Below are 18,778 nucleotides of genomic sequence, written 5' to 3' on the forward strand. Positions count from 1 at the left end.
GTGCTAAGTGCCCCAGGCTAGAATGGGGATGGAGCCTGCCAGCCTGAAGAGGCTGTGGGGGAGGGAGCGAGCAGAGGCAGCAGGCACAAGCAAAGGGCAAGCTCCTTGGCCTCCCTTCACCACATGACCTGCCCTCCCCCCTCAGTTCCTGCCTCCTGCAATGGTGGGAGGGATGACTTAGACGACCCTCCTATAATTAGATTCTATGCATGGAAAATTATACCAAATTTACAAATTTTTCATGCATAGAATCTAATTATATGTCTTAAGTTCAGGGTCATCTTAGATTTGAGTAAATGCGGTACAATACAGTACATTTTAATTACCTTCCACACTTTTCTCCTGTGCTGTCTTTCCCTTCCAATCCCCCCAAAAGACACTGCCTGTGCACTCAGGCTACCACATCCGCAGCAGAGAAGCAGTCATCCAGGGCTTTGTCATTCTAATCTGGTCATAGAAGGGCCAAGCCCACCATGACCTGAGCAAAGACATCTAACATACTAATCACCAAGCTGTACCATCAACACAATAAATATGTCCCATCCCTCAGATGCTTTGTTACTTCCATACAGTCAGCGCACGCAAAGATAAATTTCTTCATCCCTACCCTAGGGAAACACTCAACTCTTCGCAGGTCTATAATCTCTCACATACAGCACCCCTTTTCCACTCCAAAGATCTCCCCGTAAAATTGGGATGCATTCATTAAGAAAGGAAGCTGATTTTTTGCCAGAGACATAAGCACCCTGCTTTCATCCTCTGCTCTACAGGCAGCTACAGGAGTTGATGGTTCTTTACTTCACAGGTGTTAAAAATCATCTCTCTTTTTTAATGGTCATGATGTTCCACTAATGAAGCTAACCTTTTTTAGGGGAATTGTGATGTCTACAAGGGCTTTGAGTTTCTCCCCCTATTTCACAGCTCTCAGTAGTTCTTTTTAAGATCAGAGGTCTAGCCATGGAAACCAGTCTTCAGCAGAAGCTAGGGTTTCAGTCAAGCAAGAAAGGGAAGGCGAGTCAGCTACAGATTAAGCTCTCTGCAGCCATACTCTGGGGAAAAAAAATCTTCACAATGACTTTCAAAAAGGAAGTTGCACATTATATTTTGGGTATGTTATATGTGAGAAAATACAGTATTTGCCCCAGACTTCCAACTGAACAGGGACCTGCTCATAACTATTACCAACTGTAGCCTAAACAGATTTTAAAAGAAAAATATAATTTGTTACCAACAGAATATAAATTTTAGTGATGTTAAAATGAAGAGTTAGACTAGGCCTGAAGATGCAAAAAGCAGCCCAAGGTAAGATTGCTATGAATTTAGCAGTACTACCTGAAGCAAAAACCAAAAAAAACAAGCAAACAAAAACAGTTTTTAAAAACAAGACTGGACATACAGAACTGATATGGGAAATCCTTGAGAACTAAAGGTGTTTTTTAAAGTCCCAAAAACTTGAGAACACAGACCTGGCATGAAGGCTTGAAAATAACTTATGAACTAGAGTTGTGTTTTTTTTACCCTCTATACTTAACTCAAGCTGTTGGTAATGTTATGACATGAAACACCTAGTAGTTCAAGTAATGGAAACAGAATAGTACAGCGAGGAATGCTATTTTAAAATTGGGGTTTTGACTTGGAAGTGCATCCTGACACTCGGTCAGAGACCTGAACTACTTCATTAACCAGGTTTTGTTAAGATGTAACTGATGTTATAATTTCCTATTTTATGATTTTGCTTAACTATATAAGATTTTAATTTAGCACTTTTTTTTGTTTTATATGCTGCCCTGCCTAACAAGGCTAAGGTAAGTTAACAAAAGAGAAACAGAATACTTACATAACACAGAATGACAAAGCAATCTAAATGGGAACTAAAATATCAACATAAGACAGAGACCCCTTGAACAATATCTCAGCCTAACTTCAGTTGCTGAAACCAAGATTCATTTTAAAAGATTGTCTCTGAGCTCTTTAAGTGTGAGCATTCCTGCTCTCAAGTCTTCCAAGGTCCTTAATGCAGAAATTTTGTCTGAGGCTAATTCAAAGGTTAAATATAATGTAATAAATGGTTTACAAACCTTTAATTAAAAGTAAAGAGAAATTGATTAACTTGACAACACAACCCACCCAATCCACAAAGGATGTGCAAAAACAAACAAAGAATCTTGCCATAAAAATAATGCAACATGAATAATTTTTACACCTCTTAGACAGGCCTCCCACACCCCTACATAATGCATAATCCTCAAATGAATACAAAAACAGGTCTCTTTCACCTCCCTCCTGAGACTGGCTCTCCCTGTCCACTCAACTGTTTTATATACATCAACCCCTCAAATCAGCAGACGTCAACACCATCTTCATTTCTCGTGATGAACCTTGCTATCCTCAAGTAAAAAGTTAATTCAGAAAGTATCATAAATTACTCTACTAAATAAGTTTTGCATTTGTAGACAGACTGAACATACTAATAGTCAAGATCTAGGTTTATTTCTTTGATACATAGTACACCCATTTTGCTACATTTTTCATGTGCCTTTGTTTAACTAGTTGCCAGAAGAGTAGTACATAACCAAATTTAACAACATTATTGCACATCCTCCTCATCCAGTTTCATCGAATTAATTCCAAAGTGGAAAGAGAAAATACATCTATGACAGAGGACAACTAGTCAAGAAAAGGAGCCTTGCAATGGCTTGGCAAAATTTCAAATACTAGGAACTTTCCCTCTCAATGAGGCTAAGCAAAGGGCACTTTTACATGTGCTCTGTGCACTTAATTAAAGCACTGCAGTGCATCATGTATCAGCATCCCTGTGCTTAAAAATGGTGGCAAGGGCACTTGAACTGAAGCCTGTTTGACAAGCTTTAGTTCAAGCCCCCCTTCCACCATTTTTAAACGTGGGGACACTGATGCACAAGATGCAGGAGGCTGCTGGAGTGTGAGAATTACAGCATGTCAGAGCAGTTTCTGTGCTCGCAGTTTCTGCGTGAATATATTGTTATTTTCTGTAACAATATATGATTCTCAACATAGTGTATCATAGCACCCTGGGGTGCCACAGGATCCTTTTAAAGAAGCTGTGGAATACTAGCATTATTATTAGGTGTGTGAACACCTACGCATGATTCACAACATAAACCCAGAAATTTTAAATAGGAATCTATAGTGTCAAATACATTCTGACCTGTTGTGGCCCGTCTGGAGTTCTTTGCAACAGAGGAATTATTTTTCCATAGTCAAGAAATAAGTGCAAGTTAAAAGTTTGCATTTTCTGAGGGGGTGCCTTGAGTCTAAAAAGGTTAAGAATCACTTCTTTATACTTGAAATTGCAGCGTGTGATTTGGTTCAGCCTAGAGAAAAAGCAGACAAGTGGCTGAGGGGAAACATGGATTTTTAATGGAGTACTGTGATTCCACATCTACAGAGAAGCAGGGTAAAGCTATTCAGTGAGAAAGGTCAGAATACCTATAGAAGCAGTGGGGGATGAAAATAGGCAAAAAAACAAAACAAAACCCCAAAACCTGCCATTTGCAGAACTGTTAAACCTTAACCACATTTCCACATTCCTCAACCACAAATTAAGTAAAAGCTGAGCTTATCAACTATTTGATCAACCTTACCAAGGCCATGTGGAAACTTTGTAATGACTACATTTATGCTGGCGTTTTTAACACTGTTCTCAGGCTAAAAAAAAGAGTATAAGACATCACTTTCTATGGGCATGAATGAAGTGCAAGTGGGAGCTTGAAGGTAGAGCTTAAGCCAATAGACACAGGGGAAGTTATCATAAAGTATGTTGATACATTTGGTTATGCAAGTAAAGCTAATAAAAGGGAATGGTGTGGAGATCATGCTCAGACACCTTCAAGGCTGCTGAGGTGATACACTGTTCCATAAAACCTAAGGATAAGACATCTGACTTAGCAAGGTAACCAACCCCGCTGCTTGTTAATGTATTGTACAATCTCTGAATAAATGTGCTTTATAGAGTAGAACTCTGGTCCCTCCTTGTAGGTGTCAACTCTGACCACACCCTAAACACAACTGTTTGGGTAATGGAAGAGGAGGTAGAAGTTACTAGACATGCTCAGCAGCTATTTCTGTAGCTGTATTGGAAGCTTTCATTGTGAGCAAGCTACCTGGCAAGTCAAACCCCTTTCACGCTCCAAACATTGAGCCAATTGGAGCTTCACAGGTTTGGAAAATAGGAGTTAGACAGCAACTAAATGCTGCAAGACCAAAAGATGCATCTGCTGCCTGGACTGGATTATCTAGGCACTGGATACAAGTTCACCAGCGTCTAATAGTCCAATGGGTAGAATGCTCCAAACCGTAGCAATGTCTAAACTGCTGTCAGTTTGATGAAAGGGCTTAGAAGTGTTTTGAAAAAAAATGAGATGACCCCCTCTTTCGCAAGATCTGTAGAGTCTGGGATCACACACTACATATTACTGCAATGTCATTTCTGGAAAAAGATCAGAGAGAAACCTGCTCTATGCTAAAGTTCAGAATGGTAAAGTTGGAACCTTACAGATTTGCTGTTACCTATATTAAAAGTAGAAAGCCTATATAAGCAACAGGCCTTGTAGAGTGTAAGATGCAGTTTTTTGTACTGAGGACTTCAAGATTGAAGAGTATATTTTTCTTGTACAGATACAAAATACCTACAGTTAAAGACACAGAAAGGGAATCTGGAGAACTACAGATCTATCAATGGAACCTCAACAGCATGCAAAACTAATTGTTCCTTCCTGCAAATTCTGTTGTAAACCAATAGGATAATAGTGGCTGCCCACCAAAAATATATCATACCAAATTAAAAGGATCTCCTTTTTTGATAATCAGGAAGGAAAATAAGTAGATCTAATCTACCAGCTCCTCAGTAAAGCATTTGATATGATACCACATAGGAAATTAGTTTATGCTGCATGTCACAAACCCATCTGCAGGGGACCTCCAGAGCCCTGAGTTTCTCTCCTCTGTGCTGCCACTTATCCCAGGGCAACCTCAGTCTGTTCCTTGGGACAACTCCTTACCCCAGAAAGGCTCAGGACAATTGCTCTCATACTGGATCTTGCAGACACAGCAAAAGACTCTCTGCCCACTCCAGGAGACCCACCTTTTTGGACTGAGAAGAAAGTATAGGTCCCCCTCTCTGGAGAGAGCACTAGCCTGGAATGTTATTTGCCCAGAAATCACTCTTTCCACATGCAACCAGTAAGGAAGCAAAACACAAGGATTTATTAGGATAAAATAATTGTACCACGGATGGTAATCATCTCTAAGTATGCATGCCTCAGTCCCCTGGCTAAACCATATCGATAAGCATAAAGATGTACATAAACAGTATGCCATAATTTATACAGTGATAACAGTAACATAAATGGATACAGCATAATATTGGCTTTCCAAAATGACCACACATGCCGTACCAATAAAGCACAGGAAAATATTCATGATACCCCACAAACCCCCTAATCATAGTGGGGTTTGTGACTACAGAAAAGCACAACATTTTACAAGAATTAAAACATAGGGAAGAAACTGGCTGAAAGGGAATCGACAATTGGTAGTGCTGAAAAGAACAACTATGAGGGTGGAGAAACATTACGACTGGAATTTCTCAAGAATCATGCTTATGACCCTTTGCACAGAAAGCAGAAGTGCGCTGATAAAGTTGGGAATCACTGTAAGCAGAGACAAAGCTTGAAATAGCACACAGGAAGAACTGAAAGACCTTGAAAGCTGATGTATCAAAAATGGGATCAAATTCAACAGGACAGGTTATGTGCTTAGTGACTAATAAGAAGTTCTGCTATAAACAAAGGGGATTTAATCAACTGGGAGAGAAGAGGTGAAAGTTCAACGTGAACTCAACTGCAAGATAGTTATGAGCTACCATGTCACATACAAAAAAGCAAATGTCAATTTAAAATGTAAAAGTGGAGACAAGGAAGTATCAATTGCATTGTACAATACACTACTGAGACCTAATCTGGACCATTTTGTACAGTTCTGTTCATTCACATGCAAAACAAATTAAGCCTGGAACAAGCACAGAGAAGAATTACTAGAATAATCAAGGGAAGGAAAGGGACTCTCTTACAAACTAGGAGTTAAAAAAAAAAGCTTGGCTACTTTAGCCCAAGGGAACAAAGGCTGAGTTACTATCTCTAAACACATCAGAAAGGTAAACACCAGAAAGGGAATATAATTATTTAAATAGTAGGACAATGTTGGCACAAGAACAGAATTTAGACTGGAAACTAGAAAGTTTCTAACCACCAAAGGAATGACAAAGGTATTTATCTGTGTTAGTCTATACAGTTCAACTCTGCCTTGCCTTCCACCACAAAGAATGAGGAACCTTTCAATAGGAGCAGTGGCAGCAAGGAACTTGCCTGAGTTAGGTTATGGTTCAATTAGTTTATTAAACAGATTATATGATACAACTGCCAGCAACAACAAGGGACTGGGCTTGATGTCCAAAGATCACTTCCTGCCCTATAATCCTGGCTGAGAATAAATAAATTTCAACATCCAAAAATATTCCATTATGAGTGTGGGCACATGGCATGATGTACACACCTAGGTTAGGGATAGAGATTACACAAAACCGGTTTAAGTGATCAGAAACTGGCTTAAACCTGTAACAGAACAGACATATTCAGTTCACATAAACCAGTTTCAAAATGGCTGAAACCAGTCTGAGATAAACCTGGTTGAATGTAGTATCACACTTAACAGATTGAGCTCAAACCGGTTTATGCAATGTCTATCCCAGACCCCCTTCTGGTTTAAGTTAAACCAGATTCCTCCAGCATACTCTCTCGGGGGAGGGGCTCTACTCTCTGCTCCAGACCAGGGCTGGCCCTGCCCCTCTACTCCCTAGCCTGAGCAGGGATGGGATGTGGTGAGATACTGGCCAGCATGGCCCTGTTAAGGCAAAGTGGGCAGGGAGGGGGGTTAATTATTCCCTCCTTCCCCACCACAGCCAGGGTCTGCCTGGCTGCTGGAGAGCAGAGCGGAAGGGGCTGCAGCAGTGGCCCCTGGAGCTGGCAGACTGTGGCTACAGGGCAGAAGGGATGGAGGGAGGAGTTAACCCTTTTCCCCACTGCCTTCACCTTAATGGGGCCATGCTGGGGCTCTGTTCTGTGCTGTAGGGGTGGGGGAATGGGGACTCTTCCCCCTCCTCCTCCTCCCTTCAGGGTGGGGGACTGGGGCTCTGTGTGGCACTGGAGTAGGACTCCTGCTCCTCCTCCCTCTCCCCGCCACCCCACCCCCATAGGCTCTGCAGGGCTGCCCAGCTCTGGAGGGGAACTCTTCCCCCTGCTCCTCCCCACCCCGCTGGGGTGGGGGGGGGAAAAAAAAAACACTCTTCCTCCCCCACTCTGTCACCATGGGGCAGGGAGGAAGAGCTCTGTGCAGTGCTGCCTGGCTCAGCTGGGGCATGGGGAGCAGCTGTAACTGAGCTACAGCTGCCAGGGGTGGTCCTGCTTCCGCTGGCCGAGCTAGCCGAGCTCAGCCCCAACTAAGACAGTTACATGGTGAGGCTGGGCTGTGGGGATGTGGCCATCCCCAGCAGCTGCGGCTCAGCAATGGGGACACTGAGCCCAGCCAGCAGCACAGCCAGCCAGGTAGAGAGCTAGCTGGGCAAAGACTGAATCAATTGAGGCTCGGGCTTTTTGAATGTCTGTCCCTAGCCCTACTGTTGTGTTTTGCCTTGGAAATGAGGAGTAACTACACTAGTTTAAGTTACACCTAGCATACAGTGTGTGTGTGTCCACAACTCTAATCAATTCCATCCCAGAAAACCCTGCTTTGCATTTGGCAACAACTGTCACTCAGTGTTCTTCCACCTAATGGCAAGGGACTGTAATAGCACCAGTAACACAGCTAGCTAGGAAGTCAGTGGTCTGTCGTGTAACTTGTATTTGTTTATAAATGCATTTTGTTTCTATACCCTATAATAAGAACAATTTTTTTGCCAGATTTCTTAGTTATAACTATTTTGATTTTACATTTTCCCTGCTCTTCTCATGGTATGTTTATTGGATTTAAGATTTGCCCTGAAGATGATATATTGTAATCCTTTTAGTATGAACTGAGTTTACAATAGGGTAATGCTAATCTATTTTTTTCTTTTAGGATTTACTGCTTAATTTAATAGTCATGTATGATATAAACATACTTCTAAAGTCTTCTTCCCTCATCTGGACTTCAGATATTGAATTTTTAGATGTTGCACAGTTATTTTTATTCTTTCATAAAAACAGTAGTAAATCTGTTTTCCTAATACATGCTTAATACATTCTCATACAACGAAAAAAATCTGTTTTAAAAAAAGTTTCACAGTTCAGTACAATAATGTGAGTTTAATAATAAAAGAAAAATTAAAAGGTATTCACTTCAATTTATACAAGCTACATACAATCAAATCACATGTAAATGGAAGAATTCTAGAGGTGCACCAATAAAGATTTTCTTGGGTAATACTGATGGCCAATTATTAACCATCCATATTGGCCGATTCCAATCCAATAGCCAATTTACAGGAACGCAGACCAGCAGCACAGAGAGCAGCTTCCTGCTGGTAAGTCTGTTGGGAGGAAGGGATGGGGGGAGAGGGAAGGGACATGAGGGGAGCAGATTGAAGTCCCCACCGTGACGGAAGGAGTGGGGCAGGCACTGCCCAGTCAGGGCACTGAATGTGACCCTGGGGTGGAGCATGGGACAGACCCATGGGTGGGTCATCTGGGGGAGCCATCCATAGGTCTACCCCATGCTCAACCCCAGGGTCACATTCACTGCCCCCAGGGTAGGCTTGGGGGGTATGTGCCCCCCAGATTTGGGCATGGGGCGAGGTTGGGCTGCCTGCAGTGGGCTCAGGGCCAGCGGCTCTGCCAGCCTCTTCCCGACGCGACGGCTGGGCCGAAGCTGTGCTCAGGGTGGGCAGCAATGCTGCTGGGAGGGGTGGCTACAGGGTTGGCTGTAGCCACCCCACAGCCACCCCTCCCAGTGCCACCACTGCTGCCTGGCCCACCCTCACCTGCCCTGAGTGAAGCCCTGGCCCTGATCCCATAGATGGCAGCCTGCACCTCACCCTACACACAAACCGGGGGTGGGGGGTCACATGCCCCCCATACCTCTCCCAGGGATGTACGCAGCAGCAGCAGGGAGCCCCACCCCCCCACGCCCCCTGGACAAGCTATCTGCTGGTCTGCCTCATGCCCCACCCTGGGGTCCCATTCACCACACTGGCTAGGCAGCACCTGCTCCTGCCTGGGCAGCACCTGCTCCTGCCCCTGCCTCATTCCCTCCCTCAACATGGGGGCCTTGATCTGCCCCTCCCCCCCACACTCCTTCCCTCCCGCATGCCCCAGTTGCCTCCCAAAGACTTACAAGCAAGACACTGCTCTCCAAACTGCCGAGCTGCATTCCTGACCATGTGCCAATCTGATAAGCCACCGATATACTGGTGCTCCTCTAAAGAATTCCATGAAAAGTGTCTACTTACGCCAAGTTTCAAAGAATATATATTTATTTAAATGTTCAATTCAGATTGATAAACACTCATTTTCTGGTTCTCGCTTGTAGATTGTTCAAAGAAAACTTTTTCATTAACCTAAAGTAGGGGTAGGCAATTACATAGTGACCTGAGTGAGCTTTTGCAGGCTGGGGGGATGGAGGTGGGCGACAGCTGGCCCAGCTGCCTGGGAACCCTGGTCTGTCTGGCCTGCATCCATCAACAGTGTTGGACAGAGCAGGCGGGCAGGGTCTCCATGGAGACCAGTGTGGGCCACCACAGTTGGGCAGGAAGCAGCATTTGGGACTGGGATGGATGGGCAGGGCCGGAATTGTGGGGTGGTGACAATACAGGGCCAGGATCACAAAGTGGTGACAGTGCAGGGCTGGGAGTAATAACTGCAATCCGCTCCCTGTGACAGAAGCCAGTTCCGTAGGTAGGGACACACAGGGAGCAAATAACAGATCTTTCCCAGGCCCCGGCCCAGCACCATCACTGCCCCACAATCCCAGCCCCAGCTCCTCACCCCACTCTTTGCCTGCCCACAGCCCCATCCCATTCACCCAGCCAAGTGTGCCCTGCTGTGGGAGTCCCAAGTCAGTCTCCATGGAGACACTGCCTGTCCAACTCCTCCGTTGAGGTTGTGGGGTGGTGGACAGTGTGAGGCCAAGAACACAAGGAGGTGACAGTGTGGGGCTGGGGCCCAGGGCAAAGCCGAAATCCACTCTTCACATGTACCTGTGACAGGAGCCAGTTCTGCAAGCAGGGATACGTGGGGAGCAAATCACGGGTCTGCCCCAGGCTCAACAGTGTCACTGCACCACAATACAAGTCCCACTCCCCCACCCCACTCCCTACCTACCCACAGCCCCATCCGATCCATCCAGCCAAGTGTGCCCTGCCTGCAGGGGCCCCAAGTCAGTCTCCATAGAGACCCTGCCTGCCCAACTGCTCCATCCAGCACCCCCAGCAGTGGGTGTAGGGAAAATGGGATGGGGTGCCCAGGCAGCAGTGGAGACACTGGCAGCAGCAGCCAGGCAGGCCACAGGGGCTTGCCAGTGAGCCAAGTCTGGTCGCCATTTTGCCCCTGCCCTGCTGCACACTTGGGGATAGTGGAACCAGCCACATGTGCCATTTCCCAGACTGCCATATGGGGTGGGCGAGGCCAAGAGACCCACTGCAGGCTGGACAAAATACCTTAGTGGGCCAGATATGGCCCATGAGCCACATTTTGTCCACCCCAACCTAAAGAAACCAATGTAGGTGTACAACATCAAGCACAAGCTTCTGTCACTTGTTTCAAGTGAAATTCACCAGTTTAACCAGCAATTAGAGTAAGATGCAGATGGAATGATTCTTTCTAATCGCTCCCAAACTTAGTCTTAAGAAGACATAAATCCCTAAAAAATGTTCATTCTAATTAATACTGTATCTTTTTCAAAATACATATTTTTTAATAACAAAGTTAGGCCAACATCTTGCATTAATAGTTTTGTCAAACATGAGTTCACTGCACAATTTTGGAAATAAACCAAAAAGAAGCAGTAATGAATTGCATGGATCTGCCACCTTCCTCTATACATTCTTTACAAAGATCACAAAAGTGTTACAAAAGGTGGCACTACCAGCTGGTCTCCAACACCTGTTAGATCAAAAATGGGGGTGAAAAAAAGGAAGAAATAGATTTAAATAACTTTTTTTGGTAGTACAACATTTAAATAACTTTTTTTGGTAGTACAACACAATGCTACCAATAGAAGACTTCTAGCATTTATGCACCATGTAATTAAATGTAGTAATAAATTAGTCTTGCGTTCCCCAAATTGCTCCATTGGAGTCAATATGAAAAGTGTGTATTATCTTACCTGCATTGAATCTATTTACTGCCTTCACTTCAGCTGCCTTGTACTTATTTTCTCCATTAGCTTTTTCCATTGAACTTATTTCTCCAACAAATTCCACAGCTTTTGTAGCACTTACATTTAGTCCATGTGTTTCAGAAAGAGCCCTTGTATGTCCAAGGCCACTCTGTTGTTTCTCTCTACCCTACAGAGAGAAAAACACATTCAGGACAGCATTCTCTCATAACACAGGTTTTCCCGATAAATATGCAGCTGTTCATAGTACAGAAAACACCAGAATTTAGATATACGTTAGGTTTAACATTGTGCATCTTATGATTTCAAGACAATAATTAGATACAAACTGCATCCAAACCCCCACACTTCTCCACAAGTTTCAAAGTTTGGCAATACAGACTAAGATAAATCATTCCTTTTCTATGACATCTATGCAAGTCATTGTGATCCAAATACTACTACGTCCAGCCTTTAATTACAACAAGCAATCCCACTGACTGCCCTGGCAACTAGTGGGAAGTAGATTTTTCATAATAAGGCAGGCAAAACCAGGTGAGTGTGTACACACACACACGAAAAAAACCCACACTTCTAATATAAAATAGAAATAACATCATCTGCTTATGAACTCAGTTCAAAGGTTTCTGCAATTTAAAGTATGACATACTGAGTTTTCTGATATTAGAGGCTGAAATATCTGAATCCTTATTAATAACACTTACTCAACACACCAACATTTTTAAATTACAGTTCTTGAAAAGTGACTTTGTTTTTCTGAAATGGTTTTTGCCAGGGCATTCCAAACATTCTACAGGCAGCAATGACCCAGTATCCAAAGCCCAGGCCAATACTGTAATCCATACTTTGACTACAATGGGACTTGTATACGATCTGTATTCTGATTACTTTTACTTAGGTGTTGTAAAGCACCTTACTACTATATTCTCTTCCCTACTGATGTGAACAGGTCCTAGTTATAGAACAGAAGACAAGGTTCAGCTTGAGTAAAGATATCAGGTTCTGACCAGTTAAGATTACTTGTGTGATTAAGGGCTATTTGTTGTAGGCAGACATCTCAGACTTTAGTAACAGTGCTACATATACATATACGTTTTCCCACTGCATTCTTCTTTTTTACCTCTGCTACCTTAAATCCTGGGCCCAGTTGTTCTACTTCTTTCTCCAAACAGATTGTATTCTTGTTTCCTGGAGGTATAAACCTTGGCTTTTTTGCTGAGTTCCCTAGCAGTTGACTTGGAGCTGCTGATCGCCTCATATTCAATTCTGCCAATCTGAAAAACATCAAATACAAAAGGTGGGGTTTTTTGGCAATGCAGAATAATGGCAAAAGCATTTTAATGAATCGCTCTATAAATGCTTCTTAAAAATTAAAACATCTCAATAATTTCCAAACAGAAATATTTGTTCTCCATCCAACAGAATAAAAGTAACAAAACTAATGTAATCATTTTTTTAAAATATGTGCTCATACCATAAATTAAAGGACTAAGCTAGTAAATGACATTTTTCCTGATTTATACCATATAAATCCTGCTTTACTATTTCCTCTTTCATCTAGTCAATGATAGAATAAGTAGTGTAGGAATTACTTTTCTACAAATTATACCGAGATGTTAGACTATAAAAAGAAAGATATGTGGAAACAGAATGCCCTTCACAGCTAATCTTGAAAATCCAATTCTAGTACACACAACACACTGAAAGGAACAGTGAAATAATGGAGTAAACCTTGGTTTCTCACAGGTTATTTTATAACTAGGTATCTGAAATAATTTGTTAAAAATTACTTGACAACTACTGATCAAGAATATAATTAATCATAGCATGTACAGAATTATGCTATGCTATCTATTGGGAACAAGACATAGACAATGCTTTTAATAGCTACTGTATATTCAAATAATAAGCTTTTTTTTGCACTGTTCTGCACCCCAGTGGCCTGTCAGCCACACAGCAAGCTGTCTAAGAAAATTTATACAAGAGCTGCAAAGCAGGATAATTTTAAAAATAGACACACTAAAATTATAAGCATAGCTGACTGCTTTTTGTGTTGTACCTAGCTTGCAGCCAGAAAGAATATATGAACTTGTTAGCAGACTTCATCTCACAAAAGAATGATCCTCATTTTTTTTTTTGACCCTGCATGGTTATTTGTGTATGTAGATGCATTATCAGGGGTTTTCATTTTAATTCATTTAATGCTCAAACCTTTCCCAGGTTTTGCAAGAGTCTTCTATATCTCTACTGATGCAATCTAAACACTCTGGTTGTACTTTTAAGAACAATTCCCCAACCTCAGTTCCCTTATTGCTATTAAATTAAATTTAGAGGCTGTCATGAGCAAGTGTCTATTTGCATCTATGGAAAACATTAGGTCAGTGGTCTACAACCTTTTTAAGTAGGAGATCACTTTTGGCATTTAAAAGCAACTCAAGATCTACTGTGCACCATCGTTTCCCCACCCCCATCAGGTAAGTCTGTGGGGAGGAAAGAGGGGGCAGATCAAGTCAGAGGGAGAAAAAGTTATTTAGGGGCATGCCTCCCCAGCAGCCAAGTCTCACCCAGCTGGGGCCCCACTTCATTTACGCCTGCTCCTGCCTCTGTGGTACTGTCCCTCACTGCAGGGGCCTCAATCTAGCCCCCACCCCTTCCCCACAGACTCACCTGCTGGGCTGGGGCAGGCGCATGCAAGCACACGGGCACCTAGCCCCCCACCCCAGCCTCAGATCAACTTCAAGAGGCTCCAAAATCTACTGCAAGAGGCTCCGAGATCTACCAGTGGATTGAGATCCACTGGTTGGTGGCCACTGCATTAGGTTTGTTGCATTTTTGCTTTTTAAAATGTAAAAAAGAATAAATAGAGTAAGCAAAACTTATTACAAGCAAAGGTTCTTGTTTTTATTCAAATCATGTGATATTTAATATAAAGACAACACCTATATGTGCAAACCCATATGGATGTTTAGGGTGCCACTGAGCAAACTGTGATTCAAATCACTGTCCCGATTCGATTCGGAGATTTGGCCAATGAATTGGGCTGAACAGTGGCAATGTGTACAGGGTGCACAGGTATCCCTTGAGAGCACTGGTGCACCCCGACAGCCAGAGTTCCCTGCTTAGGCGATGGGCAGGGGACCGGCAGAAGCACTACGGGGTCCACCCTGAGAGCGCCAATCAGGAAGTGGGCGTGCCAGGAGAAGCGATCCCTGTGGCACTTCTGGGTCGACACAATCAGCCATGGGGGACCCCTCTTCCCCCGGTCGCTGACTGGCCACTGGGGGGCTAGGGGGGCAAGTGCCTACCCTGACTCAGGAGGCACCAGTCACCCATGGGGCCAAATCTCACCCCCCTCCCCATTGGCTGCCCCGCCCGGCCCCAACGTCCCAGCATTTTAAAAAAGCCTCACACTCACCGGCTGCAGTAGCAGTCTGGGAGCTGGGGCCACTCGGGCTAAGCGCTGCCGGCCTCCAGGTGACTGCTGGAGCCCCCCAGCTCTAGGACACCGCAGGAAGCCCTGGCAAGCCATGCTGCACCTGCACGATGCAACAGCTGCCACATGCATATGTATAACTTGAGTCCAGTCTCTCTGCCATTTGTCTCACCCATCTCAGAAACTTCCCAGGCATACATTATTATCACTGGACTACAATTTTGTCTAAAACGTGCATTGAAATTAAGCACATCATGCTCAGAAGGTTTACACAGCAATTCTAGACAACAGGTGAACCGTATGCTTATGCATAACTGCAGACCAGGGTTGTCCAACATACAAGCATCAAGAGGCCACACACCCTGCAGGCTGCACTATTAGGGGCTGCACCAGGGGAAGCCATGGGTCCCCAGGACCACACACTGTATGACCCCTACACTGCAGCATGCATCTATCTGCTGCACTGCACGCATGGTTACCTCCCCTCACTGCACATCACCATGCTATACCCCACCACTGCACTGTACAATGTGTGATGCCTGGGTGCACAGAACATTGCCCTGCTGCACCACATGCCCCTGCCTCTACTGCAGTAGTCACCAGCTAGTCAATCGCAATTGGTCAATAGTGGAGCTTCTGACAGTCAATTTCAGTATGGGGAGGCTGAGCACATGCACACACTCAGTCTCGCCAGACTGATATCAGCTGTCAAAGGCTCCATGTCCTGCCACTGGGTGGGCAGCGGGCAAGCCTCTGCTCAGTGGCGGGACACACGTGGCCTCGTGCCACTCCCAGGGCAGCCGCAGTGGGGCTTGGAACGCAAAGCCCAGTGTGCAGCGGCAGCCACCTCCACCCCACACACAGATTGGGAGAGCACATGCGCCCCAGGTGTCCACCAGGATGTGTGTAGTGGCTGGAGCCTCCCCACCCCACACCTGGATGACCGTCTGGGCTCCAATTGTCCCACCACCCAGCCCAGCCAGAGCCCCACTCACCCCAGCACCTGCCCCTACCCCACTCCCTCCCTCACCACAGGGGCCTCAATTTGCAACCCCCACTTGCGGGGGGAAGGGTTGCGATAGATCCTGGGTTAAACTTTAATTCACAAAGTGATCTGGTAATTAAAAAGGTTGGAGACCACTGCTTTAGTGGCACTGCACCTCCCCCCCCCCACCAGCAGTACCACATATCGGTGCCACCATGCACACCCTCCCCACCATTGCACTTCATGTCCCTCCCCATCACTGCACAATGCCTCCTCCCTCCCCCACTATATTGCATGCCTAAGCAGTCTTCTGCTGCTGCATCACCCCACTGCATGACACACCACTTCCCCCCACTGCACCATGTACCCAGGTACCCCTCACCCCCCTCACTACTGAACGATAAGCCCTTTCCCCTCACTGAACTGAGCAACACCACACTGCACCACTTCTCCCTAACTCCCCCCCCACCCCCAACAACACCAGTGCCCAGGTGCCCTGCCTCATCCTCAGCTCCCCAGCCACAGTCTCCCCTGCTGCATTTCACCTTAAGGTGGCCAGACTGCAGGCTCCTTCAGCAATGCAAGCTGTGCCATGCTGCACCACCCCACCGCTTGGGGTGGGGAAGGAGAAGCTGGAGGGGAGAAGGAGCCCAGAGTCCCTGGCTGCTTCTGCAACTGAAGCAATGGCAAAAGTGGTGGTCAGGTGGGAGCCCAGGGCCACAATGTAACCCCCGATGGACTGCATGAAGCCCACAGGTCACCAGCTAGAAAGCCTTGCTGTAGCCCAGTAATAGGCAACATCCAAAATAGGCATAAATGCCATTTGGACTGCACTGACACAAACCTGACTCACATACCTGGGTGACAGTAAGTCCCACCTCTGAGCTTTCTGGTGAAATTGCAAATGTCAATCTGGAAAGTTTGCCTTATAGACAATATGCACATTAGTTGTGAAAGAGATCCCAAAACTTCCATTCCAATGAAAGGCCCAAAAAGTTCACTTTCCTCCCAGGGTTCACTTTGCTACCACAATAAGTTAGGACAAGGCTGTCAAAGACACAGCCAGTGGGCCAGATCTGACCTGTAGAGCCCATCATCAAGCCCACAGGGCTGCCTGTGTGTCTCCAATTCGCACCGCGTGCTGCATGCAGCATGTACTAGCTTTGGGCCCATGAGCTGCATGCAGTGCATGGAGCCCATCTAGCACAGACTGCTTATGGAGCAGGAACTGGAGCTGGTACACACTGGGCCAGTCTGAAGTGTGTACTGCACAAGGCACAGAGCTGGTCCAAGGTGCACACGGCAGTGCCAGACCAGCCTTGCACATCTGATCCAGACAATCCAGAGCAGGCCCACAGAGCCAGTCTGACACGGCTGTCACATGCTGTCACATGCCACAGACTGGCCCTGCGCACCCTGTGCTGCAGGATGCTGGGGCTGGCAAGTGCACACAGTATAAAGAGCTGGAGCCAGCCTGGGGCATGCACTGCATGCGTCAGCCTGGCCCTTCAGGCTGGATCAAGGGCCAGTTCAGATCAGGCCTGCAAACCAGCCCTGCATGCCAGATTCAGCACGCATGGCAGGTCTGGTCTAACTACCACATGAAGGGCATGCCCCAAGTCGGCCCTGAATTCTGTGGGCAGCACATGCCCTATATGTGGGGCCAGGACCAGTACATGATGCATGCAGTCCACAGATCTGGAGCCAGCACATGCTGCATGCAGTACATGGGAATCAGCACACAAGGCAGTCAAAACTGGCTTACTGACCGGCCCATGAGTTTGACACCCCTGAATTAGGATTGTCCAGGATTGACAAATTTCAAATGAGGAACCACAGTCTTTAACTGACAATAAATGTGCACTGTTCAGAAAAGCACGCAAATGTGCACTGTTCAGAAAAGCACGCAGCTCCAGTGTACAAAGCTGCTTCTTGCCAGTTCCTCAGACTGGAGTATCAGACACGTAAGGGGATCATGGGCCTTACACCCGCAGAGCAACACTTAGCCCTCCTTGTTCTTAGAAGGGGCTATTAGGTACTCATCAGCTGAGCTCGGTAAAAGATGGTTCGACTGTCCCCAGGACCCTCCAGAGCCTGCTTCCTAAGCCCAGCGACCTGGGAAGCTGCATGGGTTTTCCTCACCTTGTCCAGGCCAGCTGCATTGCTCCTACTGCAGCTGGCTGCACGTGCACTACCAGGGATCGGCTGCGGCGGGGCTAGGAGCCACAAGAGCAAACCAAACACTTTTACCATCATTGACCGTCCGTGGTAGAAGGGTTGAAATGATCGTACAAACAGGATGATTATCATACACTGGCAACACCGCCGCCAGCACGCAGCTCCCCGCCCCGCCCCGGGGTGCTCTCTACACGGCCCCCGCGCCCGCGCCCCCGCCACACGCACCCGCTCCCCGGGATGCTGGGCGCGCACTCAACCGTCCCGCCGCGGCTGCCCGCTCCCGTCAGCCACTCGTCCCATGGCGCATGCGTACCCACCTCTGCCCGCAGCCGCCGCAACGCAGCTCAAGGATCCCGCCAGCGATACAACTGATTCTTCTGCGCATGCGCCTACCCTCTCCCCACGCAGTTTCAGGGGCGCGAAGCTGTCTTCAGTCCCCGCCCCCGTGGGCTTGCTCTCGCGCTAGAACGGTCGGCTGTTTTGTCAGTGGCTTGTAGGCCTGCGTTGCGCATGCGGCTGTTCTTTCAACCACTTTTAGCATGGCGGCTTGGCTGGGCTGTCGCTAGTGCGGCGCTCTGCCGTCAAGCAATACCAGCCGTAAAGGGCCCTGGCCTCTCTCATTTGCGGCGGTGTCGAAATATCAAGCTAGACAGCGTCTTTGCTCCAAGCGGCTTCGGGCCGGGGGCGGCGGCTGCGCCAGGTGGGTGTGGGGCGCGGGCTGGGCCGGGCCGGCGCCACCCGGGCCCGGGCAATGCGGAACTCCCCCCCCCCCCCGG

At 46.3% G+C, this 18,778-nt stretch overlaps 2 protein-coding genes across 2 annotated transcripts in view; one reads left to right on the forward strand and one right to left on the reverse strand.

The window, feature by feature from the left end:
• RAD54B (RAD54 homolog B (S. cerevisiae)) overlaps nt 1–18,332 on the reverse strand; it is a 190,549-nt gene extending 172,217 nt beyond the window's left edge. Inside the window, exons 1-3 of the mRNA XM_019527934.1 lie at nt 18,255–18,332; nt 12,536–12,680; nt 11,395–11,575 (exon numbers count right to left, since the gene is read on the reverse strand). Coding sequence (XP_019383479.1) covers nt 11,395–11,575; nt 12,536–12,664 — 310 coding nt within the window. The 5' untranslated portion in view covers nt 12,665–12,680; nt 18,255–18,332. The remainder of the gene's footprint in view (nt 1–11,394; nt 11,576–12,535; nt 12,681–18,254) is intronic.
• A 278-nt stretch (nt 18,333–18,610) lies between these two features.
• LOC109305047 (RING finger protein 151-like) overlaps nt 18,611–18,778 on the forward strand; it is a 21,562-nt gene continuing 21,394 nt past the window's right edge. The window contains exon 1 of the mRNA XM_019527936.1: nt 18,611–18,702. The gene's annotated coding sequence lies outside the window, so the exon portion shown is untranslated. The remainder of the gene's footprint in view (nt 18,703–18,778) is intronic.

Source organism: Gavialis gangeticus, unplaced genomic scaffold, assembly GCF_001723915.1.
Source record: "Gavialis gangeticus isolate Ggan-Ray unplaced genomic scaffold, GavGan_comp1, whole genome shotgun sequence".
In the NCBI taxonomy this organism is placed as follows: Eukaryota; Metazoa; Chordata; order Crocodylia; family Gavialidae; genus Gavialis; species Gavialis gangeticus.